General features: G+C 38.7%; 2 protein-coding genes across 2 annotated transcripts; both read right to left on the reverse strand.

The window, feature by feature from the left end:
- Positions 1 to 368: 368 nt before the first annotated feature.
- Positions 369 to 2,893, reverse strand: LOC136695304 (zinc finger protein 850-like). Its single transcript, XM_066669313.1, has one exon. The coding sequence runs from the start codon at positions 2,864 to 2,866 to the stop codon at positions 1,223 to 1,225; it is 1,644 nt and encodes a 547-aa protein (XP_066525410.1). The 5' UTR covers positions 2,867 to 2,893; the 3' UTR covers positions 369 to 1,222.
- LOC136694917 (uncharacterized) lies at positions 2,846 to 20,548 on the reverse strand. Its single transcript, XM_066668747.1, has 6 exons — positions 20,451 to 20,548; positions 19,777 to 20,110; positions 19,463 to 19,599; positions 19,101 to 19,263; positions 16,694 to 16,753; positions 2,846 to 2,981 (listed from the first exon to the last, which is right to left on the reverse strand). The coding sequence occupies exons 1-6, from the start codon at positions 20,546 to 20,548 to the stop codon at positions 2,889 to 2,891; spliced, it is 885 nt and encodes a 294-aa protein (XP_066524844.1). The 3' UTR covers positions 2,846 to 2,888.
- Between the last annotated feature and the right edge of the window lie 365 nt (positions 20,549 to 20,913).

Below are 20,913 nucleotides of genomic sequence, written 5' to 3' on the forward strand. Positions count from 1 at the left end.
CTCTTTTTAGGTACAAGTTAGTCAGACAAGCACAGCGAAATATAAATATAAATATAAATGATATATATATCATGTTAATTCAACCTGCTATGAACTCTTGTGTTATAATAAATGCTTTTCACACGTGTTAACTAAAGGAATTAAGTAGATTATTTACAAACGTCTATTTCTAAACTGTATTTTATACCCTACACTTTGAGGAAATCTGCATGGATATTAAAGTAAGAATACTTTCTGATGAAGTCTCTAGAAGCTAGCAAAAAAAATATAGCAGTTTAGAGCATCACCAAGCTATTCTTAAGTAGCTATCAATCGTGAGCGCATTATAAATCATCACTGCTTGCCATTTCTGTCTTACCTGGTGTAAAAATTGATTGATTGATTCCTTTATTAATCCCACAGCAGAGATATTCACAAATGATACAGAAGCAAAGGGACAACAATAATAAGATAATATGCTAAGCTTAAACATTGAGTTCTAATAACTGAGGTGTTTGTATCATTTACATTAAAGCAAAGCTTAAAACACCCCAACCTCTAAAACTGAGAAGGCACTTACTACAGCAGTTGTATATAAACAATGAACAGTTGGTCGGGAGTGTCTCCACTGCACGCTTATCTTGCCGCAGTGATAAGCAGGCTTGGCCTTCATGGCAATCAGAATATAGTCTGTTTTGATGTGTGCTGAGGTCCTGATAGCCCAGCTTCATGGTCTTCTCTGCTCTGAGAAACAAATTGCTCCACCAACGCTGATCTTTAACCTTCCAAGGGTATACAGTCCCGCCACAGAAATAAGGACAAATAGTGATTATACGGCAGACGGCCAGAACTGTCTCCTCCCCCAGCTCCAGGAGAAGCTGCTCTGAGTCCCGGCTGTGCTCCAGAGCATTGCAAAGCCCCTGCAGGACCTCCTCAGAGTTGGTCGGCTGTCTCCTCATCTGCATCAAGGTCTGACAGTGACAACATGAGTTTGTCAACTCCACACTGTACCCATGTTCCTCATCCGTTTTAACTGGGGCACAGTAGAACACAATAGTGACTGAGGAGGAAAATAATTATCTATAACAATTATTTCTGAAGCCACAACTTGAAAATAATAAACACAATTCCACGAACAATCAGTAGCATCTGGTATCACAGTTCAATCACACGTCTCCAAATTCAGCTTTAAGGATAGTTTTACATTGAATGTGACCCAATCGCATTAATCCCTCACTCAGTGCTACTGCTTCTGTTCTGGGTGAACGCAGTGATGTTTTCGAACCGAATTCTGACGAGTAAAACTCTTCCCACACACTGAACAGTGATACGGTTTCTCTCCTGTGTGAATGCGCTGGTGTCTTTGGAGACTACTCTGTTCAGTAAAACTCTTCCCACACTCTGAACAGTGATACGGTTTCTCTCCTGTGTGAATGCGCTGGTGTGTTTGGAGACTACTCTGTTGAGTAAAACTCTTCCCACACTCTGAACAGTGATACGGTTTCTCTCCTGTGTGAATGCGCTGGTGTTTTTGGAGACTACTCTGTTGATTAAAACTCTTCCCACACTCTGAACAGTGATACGGTTTCTCTCCTGTGTGAATGCGCTGGTGTGTTTGGAGACTACTCTGTACAGTAAAACTCTTCCCACACTGTGAACAGTGATACGGTTTTTCTCCTGTGTGAATGCGCTGGTGTTTTTGGAGACTACTCTGTACAGTAAAACTCTTCCCACACTCTGAACAGTGATACGGTTTCTCTCCTGTGTGAATGCGCTGGTGCTTTTGGAGACTACTCTGTTCAGTAAAACTCTTCCCACACTCTGAACAGTGATACGGTTTCTCTCCTGTGTGAATGCGCTGGTGTCTTTGGAGATTACCCTGTCTAGTAAAACTCTTCCCACACTCTGAACAGTGATACGGTTTCTCTCCTGTGTGAATGCGCTGGTGTTTTTGTAGATTATTCTGTTGAGTAAAACACTTCCCACACTCTGAACAGTGATACGGTTTCTCTCCTGTGTGAATGTGCTGGTGTTTTTGGAGACTACTCTGTACAGTAAAACTCTTCCCACACTCTGAACAGTGATACGGTTTCTCTCCTGTGTGAATGCGCTGGTGTTTTTGTAGATTATTCTGTTGAGTAAAACACATCCCACACTCTGAACAGTGATACGGTTTCTCTCCTGTGTGAATGCGCTGGTGTTTTTGGAGACTACTCTGTACAGTAAAACTCTTCCCACACTCTGAACAGTGATACGGTTTCTCTCCTGTGTGAATGCGCTGGTGTTTTTGTAGATTATTCTGTTGAGTAAAACTCTTCCCACACTCTGAACAGTGATACGGTTTCTCTCCTGTGTGAATGCGCTGGTGTGTTTGGAGACTACTCTGTACATTAAAACTCTTCCCACACTCTGAACAGTGATACGGTTTCTCTCCTGTGTGAATGCGGTGGTGTCTTTGGAGATTACCCTGTCCAGTAAAACTCTTCCCACACTCTGAACAGTGATACGGTTTCTCTCCTGTGTGAATGCGCTGGTGTGTTTGGAGATTACTCTGTACAGTAAAACTCTTCCCACACTGTGAACAGTGATACGGTTTCTCTCCTGTGTGAATGCGCTGGTGTGTTTGGAGACAACTCTGTTGAGTAAAACTCTTCCCACACTGTGAACAGTGATACGGTTTCTCTCCTGTGTGAATGCGCTGATGTGTTTGGAGATTACTCTGTACAGTAAAACTCTTCCCACACTCTGCACAATCATGAGTTTTCCGCTTGTGTTTACTCGTCTGAGTTTTTCTGTCAGATGTGTGGGGAGGAACCAAGCATGTTTCCTGAGAACTGGAGCTTCTGTCCTCCATATCCACACATTTAATCCCTCCTGATCTCAACATTGTGTTGTATTCAGCTTGGAAATTATTCTTGATACACCAGTGGAAGAACTGTGGAACTCAGGAACTCCTGGACAACAGGAGCCAGAGAAAATATCCAAAGAGATGTTCTTCTGTCCTGGAAGACAAAGACACAAAGACAAATTAGTTAAATTCACTCTCCCCTGGCGACCAATATTCTGCTGAATGTGTAGTCAGTTCCACCTTCAGTACTGTACCTGAAACAGCAAAAATAAGCCAGTGTTGCCTAATGGTGCAGGAATAGAGTAACATCCCTATCTGTTTTCATAGTTTTCAACGTACTGAATGCTGGCAGGTTCTATTCCCATGACCAGAAGGAATATTGTGGATGGAGGAGAGATAATAAAATTCACATTATTTAGAGGATGCTGTTTCTCTAAACAGTTCTCTTTGTTTATTTTGCTCTCGTAGCAAGAAGAGGATGGATTTTGCCGTTTGACTCCCCACAACCCAAGGTTTCTTTCTTCTGCTCTGACCAATCTTTTCCTGTCACTTTTGTTTCAGCAGCACCCACTTGGTGCTAATACCCAGAATTCTGTGCAGTTTCTTTGTGCAAACACCAACTGTATACAGTGCTTTATAAATAAAAAAAAAAAACTGAAATATGTAGCACTCTCCTGTTTTTTTCCTGGATCATTCTGCTCTGCAATAAAAAACTGAAGATCCAGAGAAAGAAAGAGACAGAATTAGAGTTTTAATGTTAGAAAAAAATATTAAACAGCATGAGTCTCTCTCTGATATTTAACACAAATAAACCGTATGTAACAGTCTCTCTCTGACGTTTATCTTCTGTAAAACTAGTGGTATAAACTAGTGCTGGGTGATATGAGTACAAATCAACATTGTTTAATTTTACCATGATTTAACACGATTACTTGTTGTATTTTTGACCCTCATAGTTCAGTTACGAGGCTTGTGCTGTAAATATGCTCCAGTATTAAAGCTGGGATATTTTTTCTAATGTTGCTGGGAGTTTGATCTTTTCTTTTTAGCACTATTTATATTTGGTGTGTGATTGTGCTTTGGCTGAAACTTTTTTTTTTTCGCCTCAGCGTTTACATTTGACTACTTTTTGTTCAGTGTCATCTTAATTATAGTCAAACCCAGCACGTACAAACCACAGACACTCTTTTTCTTTGATTTGAGACACTCGAGTCGCTCGGTCGATCTGTGTTTAGGTCACTTCCATGTGACAGATAGGGGCAGAATCATGTGACTACAGCTTGTTAGTGTGGTTTTAAAAAGACAGTACATGAACACAGTGGGGACATAGCAGAATAAAAATAATCTATATTATTGATATAGACTAGATTATCCAGTGAATTTTTCCCCCCATAAGTACGGCATGTGGCTTAACAGTGAAATAAAGAACACATAGCGTAAGTTTGTTTCACATAAGGTTAAGTTTTGTGTCAACTTCCCACCCAGATTGCTACATTTTTTACCTGTTTGTCCATTGACACAGTATGGTTTTGATTAAACTGTAGTACATGAGCACACAGGTTCTTTCCTTGGTGGGGGTGTGTTGCAGTATATGGTGGGGGTTAATGGTGTTATAGACTGTAGTTGGTCTGTGATTTATATGATTTGACGTGTGTTAATCTGCAGAGTAATTGCCAAAATTTTACTACAACAGTGTGGAATAAAGTTTTACAGGCGCTAGGACTGTTTAAATGAATGATTCCCTAAATCTTGACACAGAATTACAGTGAAAAGATGCATACAACACATTTGTACGTAATGTACAGGGAGCATGAAAAACCTGTTACATTGTGTAGGCATAAAGTGCCACGAGAGCCATATGAGATGCATTGATCAGTTTTGAAAAAAGTCATATACACAAACCCAAATATTTTTGACTATCCAAGATGTGATACCAGTCATAAACAAAGTGGTGTTTAATGTAGAAACCTGCCAATTACATTTCAGCCATCACCCATGCATTGAAGACTTGCCTCTATTACAATCATGAACAAAACCTGGGATAGTGTAAAATGATCAAAAGTACAGAGAACTTTCTTCCTGACACCCTTGTTGATATAGATGATGCCACACCAGAGAAAGAGAGCAGGCATTCCTCTGAGAGAAACTATATGGTCTTTTTGTAGCTTTGTGTGACCTTTTGTTATACCCCTCAATCCCATGGTGATGGATATAAATGACTAATACGTTGACTTAATTATTAAATATGGAATTACATAAATTAAATATATATAAGGCCCTTCTAAAATATTTGGTATCAGACTGGATTGGGAACAGATTGGCAACAGTAACAGACTTGACTGGCAACAGTCACAGACTGGACTGAGAACAGACTGAATTGGGCACAGAACGAACTGGCTATAGACTGACAAACTGATGACCAAGCTGTGCCCGTGCTTTTCTGCATGCACGTGAGGAAACCTCAGAACCTCCAGTTTCAAAACTTCTGATCATCCTGAGACAGAATGAAATCACCCAGTTGTGCTCATACATGATCCTGTGTATGTGTAAATAAAACTCCACTCAACACCAATCACCAGGCTCCTGACTCGTCAGTGCCGAATTTCTAACACCTTCAAAATGATGGGGAGAAAAAGAACATTGACAAGAAAGGAATTCAAGAATTGGAAAATACAATCTCATCTACAAAAGAAGTAGTCAGCGAGCAGCTTCTTGTCTGTTGTGAAGGAAAGGTGGTGACGGATCTAAATGACTAATACGTTGACTTAATTATTAAATATGGAATTACATAAATTAAAGGAATATTGATGTTTAAAGTAAAATATTATAATTAATAATGATGAAGTTGTGAAGCTGGTTCTCTCTGACAGTTGGTCTGTGTGCTCTGTGAGGCCTGAGAAAGCTCAACAGTGACACTACCAGAATTCTGCTGAACTAAAATGGGCTTCTTCAAACATCACATACACTTTTAAGTTTACGATTATTTGAGCTAACCGCAATCACATTATATTTTATTTCAATCCCAACAAACAGAATATCCATTACGTCTATTTCTAAACAAATAGCGCTATGACATGGCTGTATAAGGTGCCAATAAAACAAACCGAGAAATCATCTGCGGATCCATCACCGCGGTTCACTGAAATTGGGAAGACAGAGGCATCAACGGGTTCTTCCTGACAGTTGGCCATTCCTGAGGTTCTCGGGCTCTCGAGTATCTTAGGCTACGTTCACACAACAGGTAAAATTATACCAAATATGATTTTGTGACCAAATCCGATTTTTTAAACTGACACGCACAAAGAACGATGCTTCAGGCGCTGAAAAGAAGGAAACGGCCATCTGTTTCATACAAAGCACTTTTGTTTTTTAAATTAATTAATGGGACCGGACTGGTGTTTTACTGCAGCGCTGTGTAGCAAAACCTCCATTGTCTTTATTCCCAACGAGCTCTATGTTAAAAATAGAGTATTAATTAAAGAATATCAAATTGAATATTAAAATGTGAACTGATTTTTCTTTTACTCTAAGCGCCATTTCCTATGTCTTTCAAGAACACTCACGAGTCTCAAAAGAGTAGACGACGAGCACAGATATGAGTTTAATATTTTCAGGAGCCACATTTATACAGCTTCATACCGACACGAACAATATAAAACTGATATAGAATTACTAAAAAAGGTCTTGTTTGTTTTATTTAAAAAAAAACACCTTTATACAAATTTCCACGTGTTTTATTTTCTCATAAATGAGAGATAGGAACTTGGTTTCAGGATTTTCACAGGTTTTTCGTTTCCCAGTATTTTTTACTAAACAGAAATCCTTTGACCTGGCCATTTTCACCTCCTAAACACCTCAATTTTTTTTTTAAAAAAGAAACGCTTTGGACCGTAGTTCAGCAGCTGGAGTGACATAAAAATCACATGAATTCTGACCTGACCTTTCAGACAGAGTCGAATTTCCACAGACGGACATGGATCATATGAAAGTGGCCCAGTATTTTAAAAGTATTTCAATTTAACCTTATATTTTCGGATACATAAATATTTTGGTATCGCCTAAATGTAGTTAACACCGTTAATGTTACGTACGTTATTCTATAAACTGCTATACGTTACATACATAATATTGAACCTTTTTTTTCTCAAATGACAAACTTTATAGCTAACCTGTTTAACTCTAGCTAGCTCTTTTTTCCCCTCTGACATAGAAAACATTTAAATAACATAAGAATCACTCATACGAGTTATTTTAATTTGAGTAATTATGTGGTTTGATGGCGTATTTTACAAGATGATGTGAGAATTTTTGTGGGTTTTTGTGTCACACAGAACCGCATACCTCAGTATAAGAAATAAAACTGCTTAAACACATTAAGGTACTAGCTAAGTAGGTTAAAATACATTCTCAATCTCAGTGCTGGTTTTTGGTGTAATGTAATGTTTTAAATATATAATTCCAAATACTCTAATCCTTTATTAGGGAGTAGCAGTGATGTTGGGCTAGTGATTAATGGGTTGAAGGAGGTCATATTGAAAACGATAGAAGCCTATTTACTGCGAGAAAAAAAAAACAAAAGCATGAAGTAGTTTATGTTTGGAGCTGTGTTAGTTAATTTTTTCAAAATTAACAGTGAACATGAACTAATTCATTTTCTTTATGTAATTACGTAAAGATGGACTGCAGTAAGAAAACTAGTGGGGCAGTGAATAATGCAGGTGGGCAGGGAGAAAAGCAGATAGGAGGTTAATTTAATTTATTTAGATGAGATCTTTAGCATCGTTTGTACTAAAACCTGATAATCTATTACATTTGAAGTTCTGTAGTTAATGAATCTGCATGCATAAGCAGTTTACAGCTTTTCAATAAATATTTTTAAAGAAAATATATTGAAGAGAACAGAACATGTACATAATCTTTATATGTTTAATTATAGAGCTGGAATTCTACAAGGAGTACAACTGAGGTGACTACACTTGAGCGTTCTTTCACTACACTGCATATCCTGAAGATCTTTGTTGTCCAGGCTGCCAGAGATGAGGATACGGCTGATATTTCCATCATTGTTGAGGGCAGTGAGGTATTGACAAAGTGTGACAACACAGCAGAGGCTTGCAAACTGTTGATTGAACTGATGTGTGCCATGAATAAGTGTCAAATGTGTACTTCCACACATTTGAGGAATCTCAAACTGTTTTAAAGAACCATTCTGCCTTTTTTTTTTTTTTCCTTTTTCAAACATACTGGTGAATTTTAAGTGATTTGTTATATGGCCTTAGCATAGTATATTTTTAAAGAAAAGTCTGAATTTAAATGGCAGTTCTTAGGGTGTAAAACCAATTGTTTTTTTTTTGAAAAACAGCATTTGAATGATAATTGGATTTAGGAAATCATGACACTGCCAATTTCAAATTTCAATGCCATTTCAATGTATTTTCTATTTATTGATTTTATGTACTGTTTGTATACATTGAAATTGCTGTATGTTTCCATTGTTTCAAGGTTGTATGAAAAGCACACTTACTAATATAACATTATCAGATATGTTGTCATTGTGGTGGTACCCTCAATTGTACATATTTGTACATTTAATTAGGGAACATGATTATAATTGTAGATTTTAAAATGTGTTGACTTCATACACCCTGTTTTTTGTTATATATTTCTATAATGAAATACTACAAACATGTATGTCCCCCACCGCAGAAGAGAATGCAATGTACCTTTAAGGAACAAAACTGGACTTTTAAACACTTGTACCTTTTACTGACTAATAATGTACCTTTTTTCTTTTTTTCTGAGTGTGTAAGTTATTTAATAAAGCAGTAATTTCACTATGAACCTGATTGTACCCTTTTCTGAAGGGAGGGTAGTGTGTGTGTTGGGGGCGGTGTATACAAATAAACTATTACAACAGACAATGAGCCAGATCTCGACCCAGTCTGGCACAAACTCGGCCGTGTTCCGGTTATCTCGATTTAGTTATGGCTTGCTGGACTAGGGCCGAGTCATTTGAGCCGTGCCTCAGCCACAACACTCGGCTGAGTCTGTGCCGAGAGTTTCCCAGACTCGGGCCAGAACTATCGGCCCACTCTGCGGCCGTACATCACGGCCGAGACAATGCCGACTCCACGTGCCGGCACCAGGCCGTGTGTTTTTGTTCCGGCCTGCGTGATTCGGCCCGGGTGTGGGCCGATACAATTTTGCTAGCTGGGTTGTGACAGCGTTGAAATGTAATTCCTCAGAAGGTTGTGACAACCTCCCAGAAAGTTGTCAGACAACGTTGTCACAACATCAAGGACATATTTTAAAAGTCAATGGACGTCCAAAATCCATCTTAATAAGTTAGTTAAGTGGTGACCAATCAATAACGTCAGTGGACGTCCAAAATGCGTTTTATACAGTAATTTATTTCGGGACCAATTAATAACGTCAATGGACGTCCAAAATACATCTAATAGTTGTCTTTTCAATGTTTGTGTTTGGACGTCTTTCATTTTCAACCTTAAGAGGACGTTGATTAGACGACAGTTGAATCAACGGCTAAATGTTTACTTGGTATCTTCAGTAAAACACCCCAGCTAGCAAGGTAGATCTGGGCCGATTCTGGTTCAGGCTCGGCACTGATGGCTGGCTGCCGTCTCGGCGTGAATGGAGCATGCCGCGTCTGGCCCAATTCTGGCTGCACGTTGGCACTGTCGGCTAGCTGCCGTCTCGGCGTGAATGCAGCACCCTGCATGTGGCCCAGTTCCGGCTACACGTTGGCACTGTCGGCTGGCGAGGCGATTTGCCATTGCAGTTAGAACACTACACTGATCAGATTAAATATGAATTTTTGTATTAATTTATTATTAATCGTATGTTGACCCACATCTTAAAAAAAAAAAAAAAAAAATACTGGTAACTGTCTGGTAAACAACATAAAAAATGTTAAATAAATAGAATCATTATTTTAACTTGTTAAATTCCATACAGTTATAGGTAAGCTTTAATATTGTAATATTTCAGAAAATTTATGTAATGACGAACGACGGTTAATATGATAAATAGGGTTATTTGAAGACATGCAGTGTCATGCAGAAGGGAGGAAATTGTTATTTAAGTTTTTGAAGACGACTGGACTGGAATGGCAGCTTTAAAATGAATGAACTCTGAATGAGAAAACAGAAGCGAACTGCTGTAAAAACACAGAAGAAGAAGAAGATGATGAAGATTCGTGCGGCGTGAGCAGCTCTAACCGGCATCAAGCAACAGTTTCATTCCTTAGGTTTTTCAATTTAACCTCATATTTTTGGATACATGAATATTTTGATATGTTAGTATTGTAGTTAACATCGTTAATGTTATGTACGTTATCATCTGCTAGCAGCTATATGTTACATACGTAATATTTAATCGTTATTTAATCTTAAATGAAACACATTAGATAGCTAGGCTAACCTGTTTAACTTTAGCTTGCTCCTCTTTTTCCTGACATAGAAAACTTATGATATAACAAAAGAAATTATATGACAATCGCTCTTACATTAGTAATTTTATGGTTTGATGGTGTATTTTACACGACAATAGGATCATATTTGTGGGTTTTTAATTTGGTTATTTAGCTGCATCTTAGTTTGTTCATAATCACACCGAACCGCTTCCCTCAGTATAAGAAATAAAATAAGAAATACATTTGCTTAAACACATTAAGAATACAAAAAGTAATAAATAGGTTAAAATACATTCTCAAACTCAGTTTAGCATATAAGTAACTAGTAAGACATAATAGTAAGAAAAGATGGAAATTGCACATGTTTTAGTGTGTGTGGCAGAAGAAAGTTTGAGTTTATGGTGGGCTGGTCTGTATTATATAACTCCTGGTGTGAAAAGAAGTCTCTAATTTAGTTCATCCCAGCCAGGTATTTAATGGTGATTACCCACCACACCTTTATCAGGTGACCCTTTTCCAGAAGAAAACAGAATTCATTACTGATGACTGCTAATGTTTATTTCAACATGGATAACAAATTACACGAGTTGCTGACCTTGTTGTCCATGATAACATTTGATTGATTGTACCCATCTGCCCATCTGACAGCCACCTATTCCTCTGAGATAGTGGAATATCCCTGCACCTCTATTATTACAAGTATCACTCAGGTATGTTGACAGTTTTATACAGTTATTTCTTTCTTTCCCTTTAAGATGAATATTATTGCTCTAATGTTTAAGTACTTTGGCAGTAATAATACCGAATGTAAGATTTGCACATTAGTGTTGTCAAGATATTGAAATTTTCAACTTTGATACCATACTTATTTGAAATATTTTTCTTCAATAGCGATTTCAATAATAAAGGCAAATAAAATCAATATAAACAAACATGTAAATCATACAAAATGTGCATATTATAATAAAATAAATAAGCATATAATAATAAGTAACTTATATTGAGGATTAATCATTTCATCCAATTAACATTTCATTTCCTTGCACTGAGGTACACCACCAAGCAAAATAACATCTACTTTCATGAAGTTTTTTTTTTTTAACCTACCATCTATATATGTAAAATGTCTGAGACCTGACAGCTTTTAAGCAATTAATGTACAAATAATTGAATAAATATGAGCCTGTCATCGACTTAAAGCCATGTTTCGATGAGGTTAATTTTAAATATGTAGGTGGAATAATGTCATTTTTCATAGGATGGACAGAGATGGGAGTGGCTTCTTGTTTTACACATCCCTGTGGCACTGTATAAATTCAAGTGACAGTTTAGTACCTGTATTTCTGAGTGTAAGGGACTGAACTCTCAGTAAAGTTGCCAAAAATGCAGCTCCTTTAAGAGGTCCATTAAAGAAGCTTCAGTGTTTAAAAGTTGCATCATATCACACTTGAGGTTTACCAGCCTTCTACAACATGCCCAGTTTATGAAGCATGCTTCACTTATTTTCACATCAACACACAAGTGCCTACTTGATCACCTCCATGCCTGAGGAGAATCTCCTTTTCCACAAGATTACCAACATGGAGCATGGAATTAATAACTCACAATTTATATGAACATTTTCATTGGAAGTAAATGGCCCGAGTCTTTATTGGCCCATGAGTGGTCAATCTGTAAAAAATTACTGACATGATGGGTTTGGACAGGACTAAAATCAGTGCGATACACTGATAATTGCATTTCCCTCCTCCCTGTGTAAAACTAATAAGGAACTTTAGTTGGAACTGTTTTGAAGGATCATTTGCATTTTGACATAACAAACCAATATATATACTGATATATACCTAGACATATGATATTTATCTATTTTTGACAACACTACTGTACATCAGAGTAGTATTTTATCAGAGATGTTAAAACTTTTTTTTTGTATATGTGTGCATCTTAAAGTGTATAACAGACCCGTGGAGCAGGAACAGTACCCAGTGTATTGGGTGTCTGCGAATCTACGAAGAAAAGCTGCTACAAGCAATGAGAATTTTTTTAGATGGCCACGTGTTAGGTGATAGTTTTATGGAGAGAGTGATTTACGGTGATGAAATTGCAGAGTGCATGGTTGGAGAGAATGATGGTGTTGAAACTGAGCATTGCAAGCATTGCTTTATAATCTTGCCATATTTGAAGTTCTGTAGTTAATGAATTTGCATGCATAAGCAGTTTACAGTTTTACATTAAAAAAAGATTTTTGAAGAAAATATGTTGAAGTGAACAGAACATGTACATAATCTCTATCTGTTTAATCGTAAAGCTGGAATTCAACAAGGAGTACAACTCCTTGACTACACTTGAGCGTTCTTTCACTACACTGCACATCCTGAAGATCCCTGTTGTCCAGGCATCCAGAGATGAGGATAAGGCTGATATTTCCATAATTGTTGAGGGCAGTGAGGTATTGACAAAATGTGACAACACAGCAGAGGCTTGCAAACTGTTGATGTGAAATATGCCATGAATCTGAGCCTAAATATCAAATGTGTGCTTCCATTACATTACAACAGCTGTTTTGTGTTACCTTGTGCTTTTTAGACCCAGGCCTCTGGAGAAGGGACCAGCCACAGCTCTGCAGAGTCAGGGATGAACTGTTGGGTGATTTCTAAAGCACAAATGCTGTCAATGTCCAAACCGTGGCCTGATAGTGTGGAAGAGGAGATGCAGCTCTATAAACAGGAAAAGCAATTTGTTTGTATTTAAATTTAAAGCTCACAGTAGGGGTCATCAACAAGGAATGTGTGAGAAGGAAAATCTGTCCCCACGGTTTAGCAATCCATGCTCTTGGTTTATAATCTGTACCTACTGATTAGTAATACGTTTTCTGGATTTGTTTGTAAACTACACATGTATTTGTAAACTCTAACCTCTAATTTAAAATCCACAACCGCAGATTTTGTAAACTGTGGCGTATTGTGGTGGTGGTGTGTTGTACTGGTGAGAGTGGATCAGACACTGCAGTCCTGCTGGATGGAGAATAGTCCAGCTAAAAAACAACCACCAGTGGTCCTGTGGGCACTGAAGGACTGACTTTACATCTACAAGTTGGACCAAAAATATATATTAAAATATAATAAATATATAATATATCTAATAGAGTGGACAGTGAGTAGACTGATCCGCTCACACAGTACAATACACACAAACACCTCCACAACATCAGCGTCACTGCAGTGCTGACAATCATCCACCTCCCAAATAATACCTGCTCTGTGGGAGACCTGATCACTGAAGAACAGCATAAAAACATACTTAACATAATTGAATAAATGAGGCTTTTTTTTAATATTGGTTTTGTAAGTACAGGCATTGGCTGACGCAAATGATCTCAAAATGGTATTAATTGACCAGTTGAACCAGTCGAATGCTAATTATACATATCTGTGGGTACAGTTTACACAGTGGCAGATTCTGGTCTTTCAAGGAGGGGAAGCTCAATTTCAGCCTACATCATAAAATGTGTCGGTTTATTTATACGTAAATTCTACCCTCCGTTCCTTTTCAAGAAAATGATCTGTGACCCTGTCGTACCAACAAGGCGTCTTTTCCAGGGACTTGACTAGTGTCCTCTCAGTGGCCAGCAGAGCTAGGCTGCTTAAACGGCCTTGGCCCATGTGAAGTGTGTCCGCCTGTGCTCCCACGGATCTCTACACCAAAGATCGCCGATTCGCTCATTTCGCTGTCAATCAAAAAGGGATTCAGCCTCAGACAGATCATCCAATCATCATGCAGAAGCTGAGCATCCGGGCCCGCCGAGGCCAGCCCACTGCCCCATAGACGCTGAGCGTCCACACTGTTTAAAACACTGTTAAACTGCGGGAATGATTGAGAGGAAAGCCGCGTCTTTACCAGTGATAAGAAGCAGATTCTGAACAAAAGTTGAGCGCGTTGTAGTGCATATTTATTCACTGACATGTACACACAACAGTATATATTTGATCACTTATTTATTGACATTTTAGGGGAAGCTGAGCTTCCCTTGCAGTCTTAGAGCAATCGCCTCTGAGTTTACAAAATCGGAGATCATGGATTTTAAATGCAAAATTACAGTTAAAATGAGTACGGATTACAAATCCATGGGGAGGTACAGTTTATAAACTGAGAGAAGGAACTCTCCAAACATTATCTTGCTAAAAAAAAAAAAAAACAAGTGTGGCAAGTAAGAATCTTAATGGTAGGTGACACAGGCACCTGAACAGCAGCCCTCTCTCCAGAGAATGTGAACTCGTTGTCGTAAACAATATGAAAATGTAAATATCAGTGACTGTTCAGGGCATAAAAGTCTAAATAGTGTAATTAATTAATTCATTCATTATCTGTAACCCTTATCCAGTTCAGGGTCACGGTGGGTCCAGAGCCTACCTGGAATCATTGGGCGCAAGGCAGGAATACACCCTGGAGGGGGCGCCAGTCCTTCACAGGGCAACACAGAAACACACACCCGGAGGAAACCCACGCAGACACGGGGAGAACACACCAAATCCTCACAGTCAGTCACCCGGAGCGGGAATCGAACCCACAACCTCCAGGTCCCTGGAGCTGTGTGACTGCGACACTACCTGCTGCACCACCGTGCCGCCCTAAATAGCGTAATTTATTCCGATATTACTTTAAAACATTAACTGTTCAAAGAATGATATAGACAGTGATTTTTTTTCTCTTAAAGAAATCATTCTGTTGAAATCCATTTTGATATTACAATCAGGCTGTTTGATTATTATGCTTGTGTTTTACTATGTCAGTATTCTTCCAGCACAATGTTTTCTTGCTGTCAAGAGCTTGAATAGTGTATGTTGTTTAATGTGAAGAGTGCATACTGTAGTTAAAAGAAGTGCTACTTCAGAGGTGTGCAAACATTTTTCAAATGAAACAACTCAAAAAGGGCCACACTGGATCATATAAATAATTTATGAATAATATATTTGGAAAGAGAGACTAAAAGAATTTTAATAACAGTATATTCAAAATATGAAAAACACAAATGTAGAAAACAGTTAATATACACTACTGAATTTCATTTTAGAGTATTAACATCTGCAGGATTTCAGAAGAGTTTAAAATCCAACACTTTTCTGCAGATTGTTTAGGCTGAGCATTTTCTTTAAATCATTTGTGCACAACACCGCATCTTTAAAACATGTCAATTATATAACTGGTGCAATAATTCTATATATTTGTGCACTGCTGTACAAATGGAAAAACTGTCAAGTGCTGGCGGGCCACTAAGGATTTATCCTTAAGTGATGCTACGGGCCAATTAAAATGCCATGTAGTAACACTTCGTTTTGTTTTTATTCAACTGTTCCAAACCTACAGATAAAATGTTTATCTTTTTATTTTAAGCGATTTGTTATTTTCCTTATGGCCTAGTGTTGTACATAAATTACATATTTTTAAAGAAAAGTCTGAATGTAAATGGCAGTTCTTAGGGTGTAAAACCAATTATGATTCTTGGAAAAACAGTATTTAAATGTAAATTGGATTTAGGAAATGACACTGCCAATTACAAATGCATTTTCTATTTATTTATTGGTTTTATTTACAGTTTGTATACATTGCAATTGCTGTATGTTTAAATTGTTTCAATGTTGTATGAAAAGAACATTACTGATCTCATTAATACTGTTACTGATCTCATTACATTGATTTGGGCTTTAAAAAGCATGTATGTAAGTTGTAATTTATTAAAGTTGTAATTTATTCATTTATCCATGAACCTGATTCTATCCTTTTCTGAGGGGTGTGTGTGTGTGTGTACATATATAAACAAATATATAAACAAACTGTTACAACCGGTAATGGGCCAGATCTGGGCCGAGTCTGGCGCTTAAAGCGCATTTATGGCTCAAACTCGGCCGTGGTCCGGTTATCGCATTTTAGTCATGGCTTGCCGGACTAGGGCCGAGTCATTTGAACCGCTCCTCAGCCACAACACTCGACCGAGTCTGTGCCGAGAGTTTCCCAGACTCGGGTCAGAACTATCGGTCCACTCTACGGCCGAACATCACGACCGAGACAATGCATCGGCCCGAATGTGTGTAAAAGTCTCTCTCTGACCTTTATCTTCAGTAAAACACGATATAAACGGCGTGTAAAAGTCTCTCTCTGATCTTTATCTTCAGTAAAACACGGTATAAACGGCGTGTAAAAGTCTCTCTCTGATCTTTATCTTCAGTAAAACACGGTATAAACGGCGTGTAAAAGTCTCTCTCTGATCTTTATCTTCAGTAAAACACAGTATAAACGGCGTGTAAAAGTCTCTCTCTGATCTTTATCTTCAGTAAAACACGGTATAAACGGTGTGTAAAAGTCTCTCTCTGATCTTTATCTTCAGTAAAACACGGTATAAACGGTGTGTAAAGGTCGTACACAGTAAAAACATTTACCTTCAGTAAAAACAGGTCCTGATTTCTCTCCAACACAGCTCTCGTGCAGAACGGACGCGTCTGGGAACAATGTGAAGACAGCAATACTAGTAAAGCTGATCCCCATAGCAACAGGAAGTTTCATTTTTCACAATAAAAGACTCTGGTGTATAATACCTTAAAATGTGTAAACATGCATATTATTATAGAAGTTAATTCATAACATGCTCTAAAGCTTTTCATAATTTTATATCAAACAAACATCACTGTTCTCTCACACTGTGTGTGACACATACTGAGGCGTATTTCATTCACATTGATGAATTATGTGCATTATTTTAATAGCATACTGCTAAACAATACAGTGTCAATACAAACCTATAGTGAAATTAACTTTCCAGATCCTCCTCTTTCTCTAAACATGTATAATATGTTTAAAGATACATTAATTTACTCACAAATCTGAATTTAAAAAGGGCTTTTTTCAGCAGTAAATTCAGTGGTGGTTGAAGTGAGGTGTGTGTGTGTGTATATATATATATATATATATATATATGTGTGTGTGTGTGTGTGTGCGTGTGCGCTTTTAGACGTATTTATATATGTATAATATTTATACAAAATCTCATAAAAACATTGTTCGGAACGTTAAACACTGGAATTTTCCGTTATTTCGTAAGTTAAGGCTTTATGTTGTTTCAGCAATAACGTCATACACCAGTAGGTGGCAGTAAAGCATCATGATAGCGTGTTAACACGAAATGATATGCTACGTGTTAACACAGGGAATCCAACACGTTTAGAGACCAACGGCGTTCCATACGTGCAGCTCGCGCACAAAACTGAGAGAGCACGCGAAGAACTCAGAGTTCACGCGCAAAGGTCATGGAGCACAAACGTCAGAGCTGGATATTTTGTTTGCAAGTTATAAGTTTTATGTTTGAGATTTTTTTTGTGCGATTCTTTTTGGCACAAATCTGATTCCATTCAATTCCACCATTAGCTAAGATGCTGGCTAGCATTATGCTGACTGTGGGGAGAGAGGACCTTCCCACTCACTCAGAGAAAGTGCCACAATTTTAAAAAGATATAAGGATAAAGCAAATTAACAAAAAGCTCTGCTGGTAATTAATTATTCCACAGATGAACACACTTGGAGGAGAACTCTAAATTTCAGTTCTGTTTTCAGCTATTAGACGCACATGTTGTCTATCACAATACTGGATGAAGGAGGTAGAGGCAGCACCGTCCTACTCACCCAGAGATAGTGGCACTTTACGTTTTTAAAACCAGACAAAAATGTAAACAATGTATAACCCCAAGAGAGTTAGCATTGTTAGAAGTGTGTGCATAGTACTGCTCGCCGCACTGTTCTCTTTCTCTCTCAGAGCCCTCTGCTGGCTGGCGATCAGATGGCAGCGTCTCATATTGCCTGATTTGTCCCAAACCAGATCTTCTGTCTTTGGGATACAGCAACTGGACATGTAATGCAGTGTAATAGGCTTCCCCCTAGCCCACTCACTGATGTCCAATGGGGGGTCTCCATGCACTAATCTGCCCTTTTCCACCCTCGAGCCTCTATCCCTGATCCTTGTTCTGTGTCTGAGGTGCTGACGCTCTCTGGAGCCCTCATGGAGCTGCATGACCGGGCGTATATGTTCTGTTACAGGATTCTCACGGAGCTCTGTGAGGGGGCTCTCCGTCCTCCATGTGGTCTGCTCATGGAAGACTTTAAGGGTTCCCTGTCCCTCAGTGAGCTTCACAGAGGCCAAGCCAGAGTGGCTGTGGTCTTTTACAGTCAGAGAGACACTCCAGTTTCCCAGAGAGCATTCAAGTGGACAGTCGGATGCCACACGCATCAAGGAACATGAGGGAGGAGAAGCGTCTGGCTCCTGGGGAGAGTTTCAGAGAGGAAAAATGATGTAGAACTATATTCTTAAAAGACTTTGGATGCTTTTATGGCTGGATGATGTGGCCGAAATTTATATCACGATATTTGTTACATTTCTGCTGATACAATATAAATCCAATATTGATATGAACAGTATAAAAGCCAGGGCAAAACCGCCAAGAACAAACATGGAGAAAAAGAAAAAGAAGAAACATGGCATCACCTCTTGGGTTTACATAAATATAAATCATTTAAAATTATTTATTGAACTGATGGCAGCAGCCTGTGACAGAGTCAGTGACAGATGCTGTAAATAATGTGTATTGAAATATTAAACATGGGTTTAAAATCATATTGCAGTATGAAATGATTTCATAACAATGATTTTATTTTTAAACCCATGTTTAACATGTACAGGATTTCTCACTGACTGCTATTCATTAGAGGGCGTTGCTGTCAGTTCACGTGAGTTTAAAATATTAATATTGACACAGCCAAGAGGTTTATGTTTTTATGTTTTTATGTTTACTTCCTCACCTCTGGCAGAACTGTCAGATGGACCACAGCATAGTTTGAGTCCAGTGAGTCCTGTGCCTGGACACTGAGGGTCAGTGTGACCGTTTGACCCGCTGGAGTGGACTGAGGGGTCTTCAGTTCCACCTCCCTCCTCGCTGAACCCCTCTGTTCTATGGAAAACCTCCTGTAATACAAGGATGCTTTGTAAATCTCTTGTATATAATTTGTCTAAATGCTGTAAAAAACTGTCACTACAGTTCTCAAAAAGAGGTCAGAAAAAGTTTGTCTTTGAGCAGTCGACTATTTGAAAAACAAATGACTCAAATACTGGCCTTAACCTTGTCCACTGTGTTCAGTTAACCATTAGCACTGTTCAACTTCACCTGTAGCGGCTGGTGTCAGAGAGGTAGCCGCAGTCATCTTCAGCGGTGAATGTGAACGGGCGCTCTGGGCCATGGTTAAACACCTCAAACAGAACAAGGGAGGGATGACCTGAGAGGAGCTGAGGAGCCGAGAGCACCTGGAGGAGAGAGGATTTATCATTGTTACAGTCTTTACAAGAAAATAAACATTAACAAATCCTTCAGGTCACTGTCTATGAGGAGTGTGGTGTGGGTTTCCTCCCACAGCTCAGAAATTTTAACACAAGTTGACAACGCCATGCCACTTTGTCATATGTTACGACTTAAAATCATACCAGAATCTGCACGTGAGCGGGCTGGACCACCTCCGCCGAAACCCTCTCAAACCTGTTCCTCTTCCCGTCTTCACCAGAAAGACGCAAGCTGAAAGGCGTTCTGGGAACTGAGTCTATGTGGCCAACCAGTTCCCCACCAAACCGCCCGGAAGATGAAGAATAGCGCAAAACCTTGTTTAAGCTCTCCCCATTGTTCACTAGCAAGGTCACATGGCTGAATGTTGCTTCATCTCTGCTGGACAGGCCTGTTACAGCTAGCACCAAAAAGGCTGATTCACCTATTGCCGAGAAGGTGGATAAGAGAAAACATAAATTACATTTAACACCATATACACTGATTAGCCATAATATTATGGGCAGTGTCTTGGTTTACTTTCACTGTCCATTCTCTCAGCTCCACTGACCACACAGGTTACACTGCAGTTCTACAATTAATGACTGTAATCATTCTGTTGCTCTGCATATTGTTAGCTGCCTTTCACCATGTTCTTCAATGGTCAGGACCCTCACAGAGCAGGTCTGATTTGAGTGGTGGATCGTTCTCAGTGCTGCAGTGACACTGATGTGGTGTTCTAGTGTGTGTTGTACTGGTAGGAGTGGATCAATCACAGCAGTGCTGCTGGAGTTTTTAAACACAGTGTCCACTCACTGTCCACTATGTTAGAAACTACTACCTTGTTGGTCCACCTTGTAGATATAAAATGGAGATGGACCAACCTTGCAGGTGGGCTAGTTTGATGCAGTGTTCGAGTGAATACCAGTTTTCCAACATGTAGATTGCGTCTGAACAGTGGACAAAATTGTATTTACTCCTCGTAAACTAGACAATACATGAGTTTACAGTTTATATGACGTATATCGCAAGGTGTTGCCTCTTCACCTAGAAACAGTAAAGACTGAAATGAAAGACACTTATATGAATCATATCATTATGTATGTTTTCTGTAGATAAATGTCAAATATTTGACAAATATAATACCCAAACAGCATGAAGCCTTATTTAACCACCTGTAATATACAAACTTCCCATGAGCACTGAGGTGCTTAAAAACAATGGCAGACTCAGACTGTTTGAAGGGCAGGGGTGGAAAAAATAAAATGGGCACCTAGTGCGGGGCCCCACTATCATACCAAAAG

Source organism: Hoplias malabaricus, chromosome 4 (assembly GCF_029633855.1).
Source record: "Hoplias malabaricus isolate fHopMal1 chromosome 4, fHopMal1.hap1, whole genome shotgun sequence".
Classification (NCBI taxonomy): Eukaryota; Metazoa; Chordata; class Actinopteri; order Characiformes; family Erythrinidae; genus Hoplias; species Hoplias malabaricus.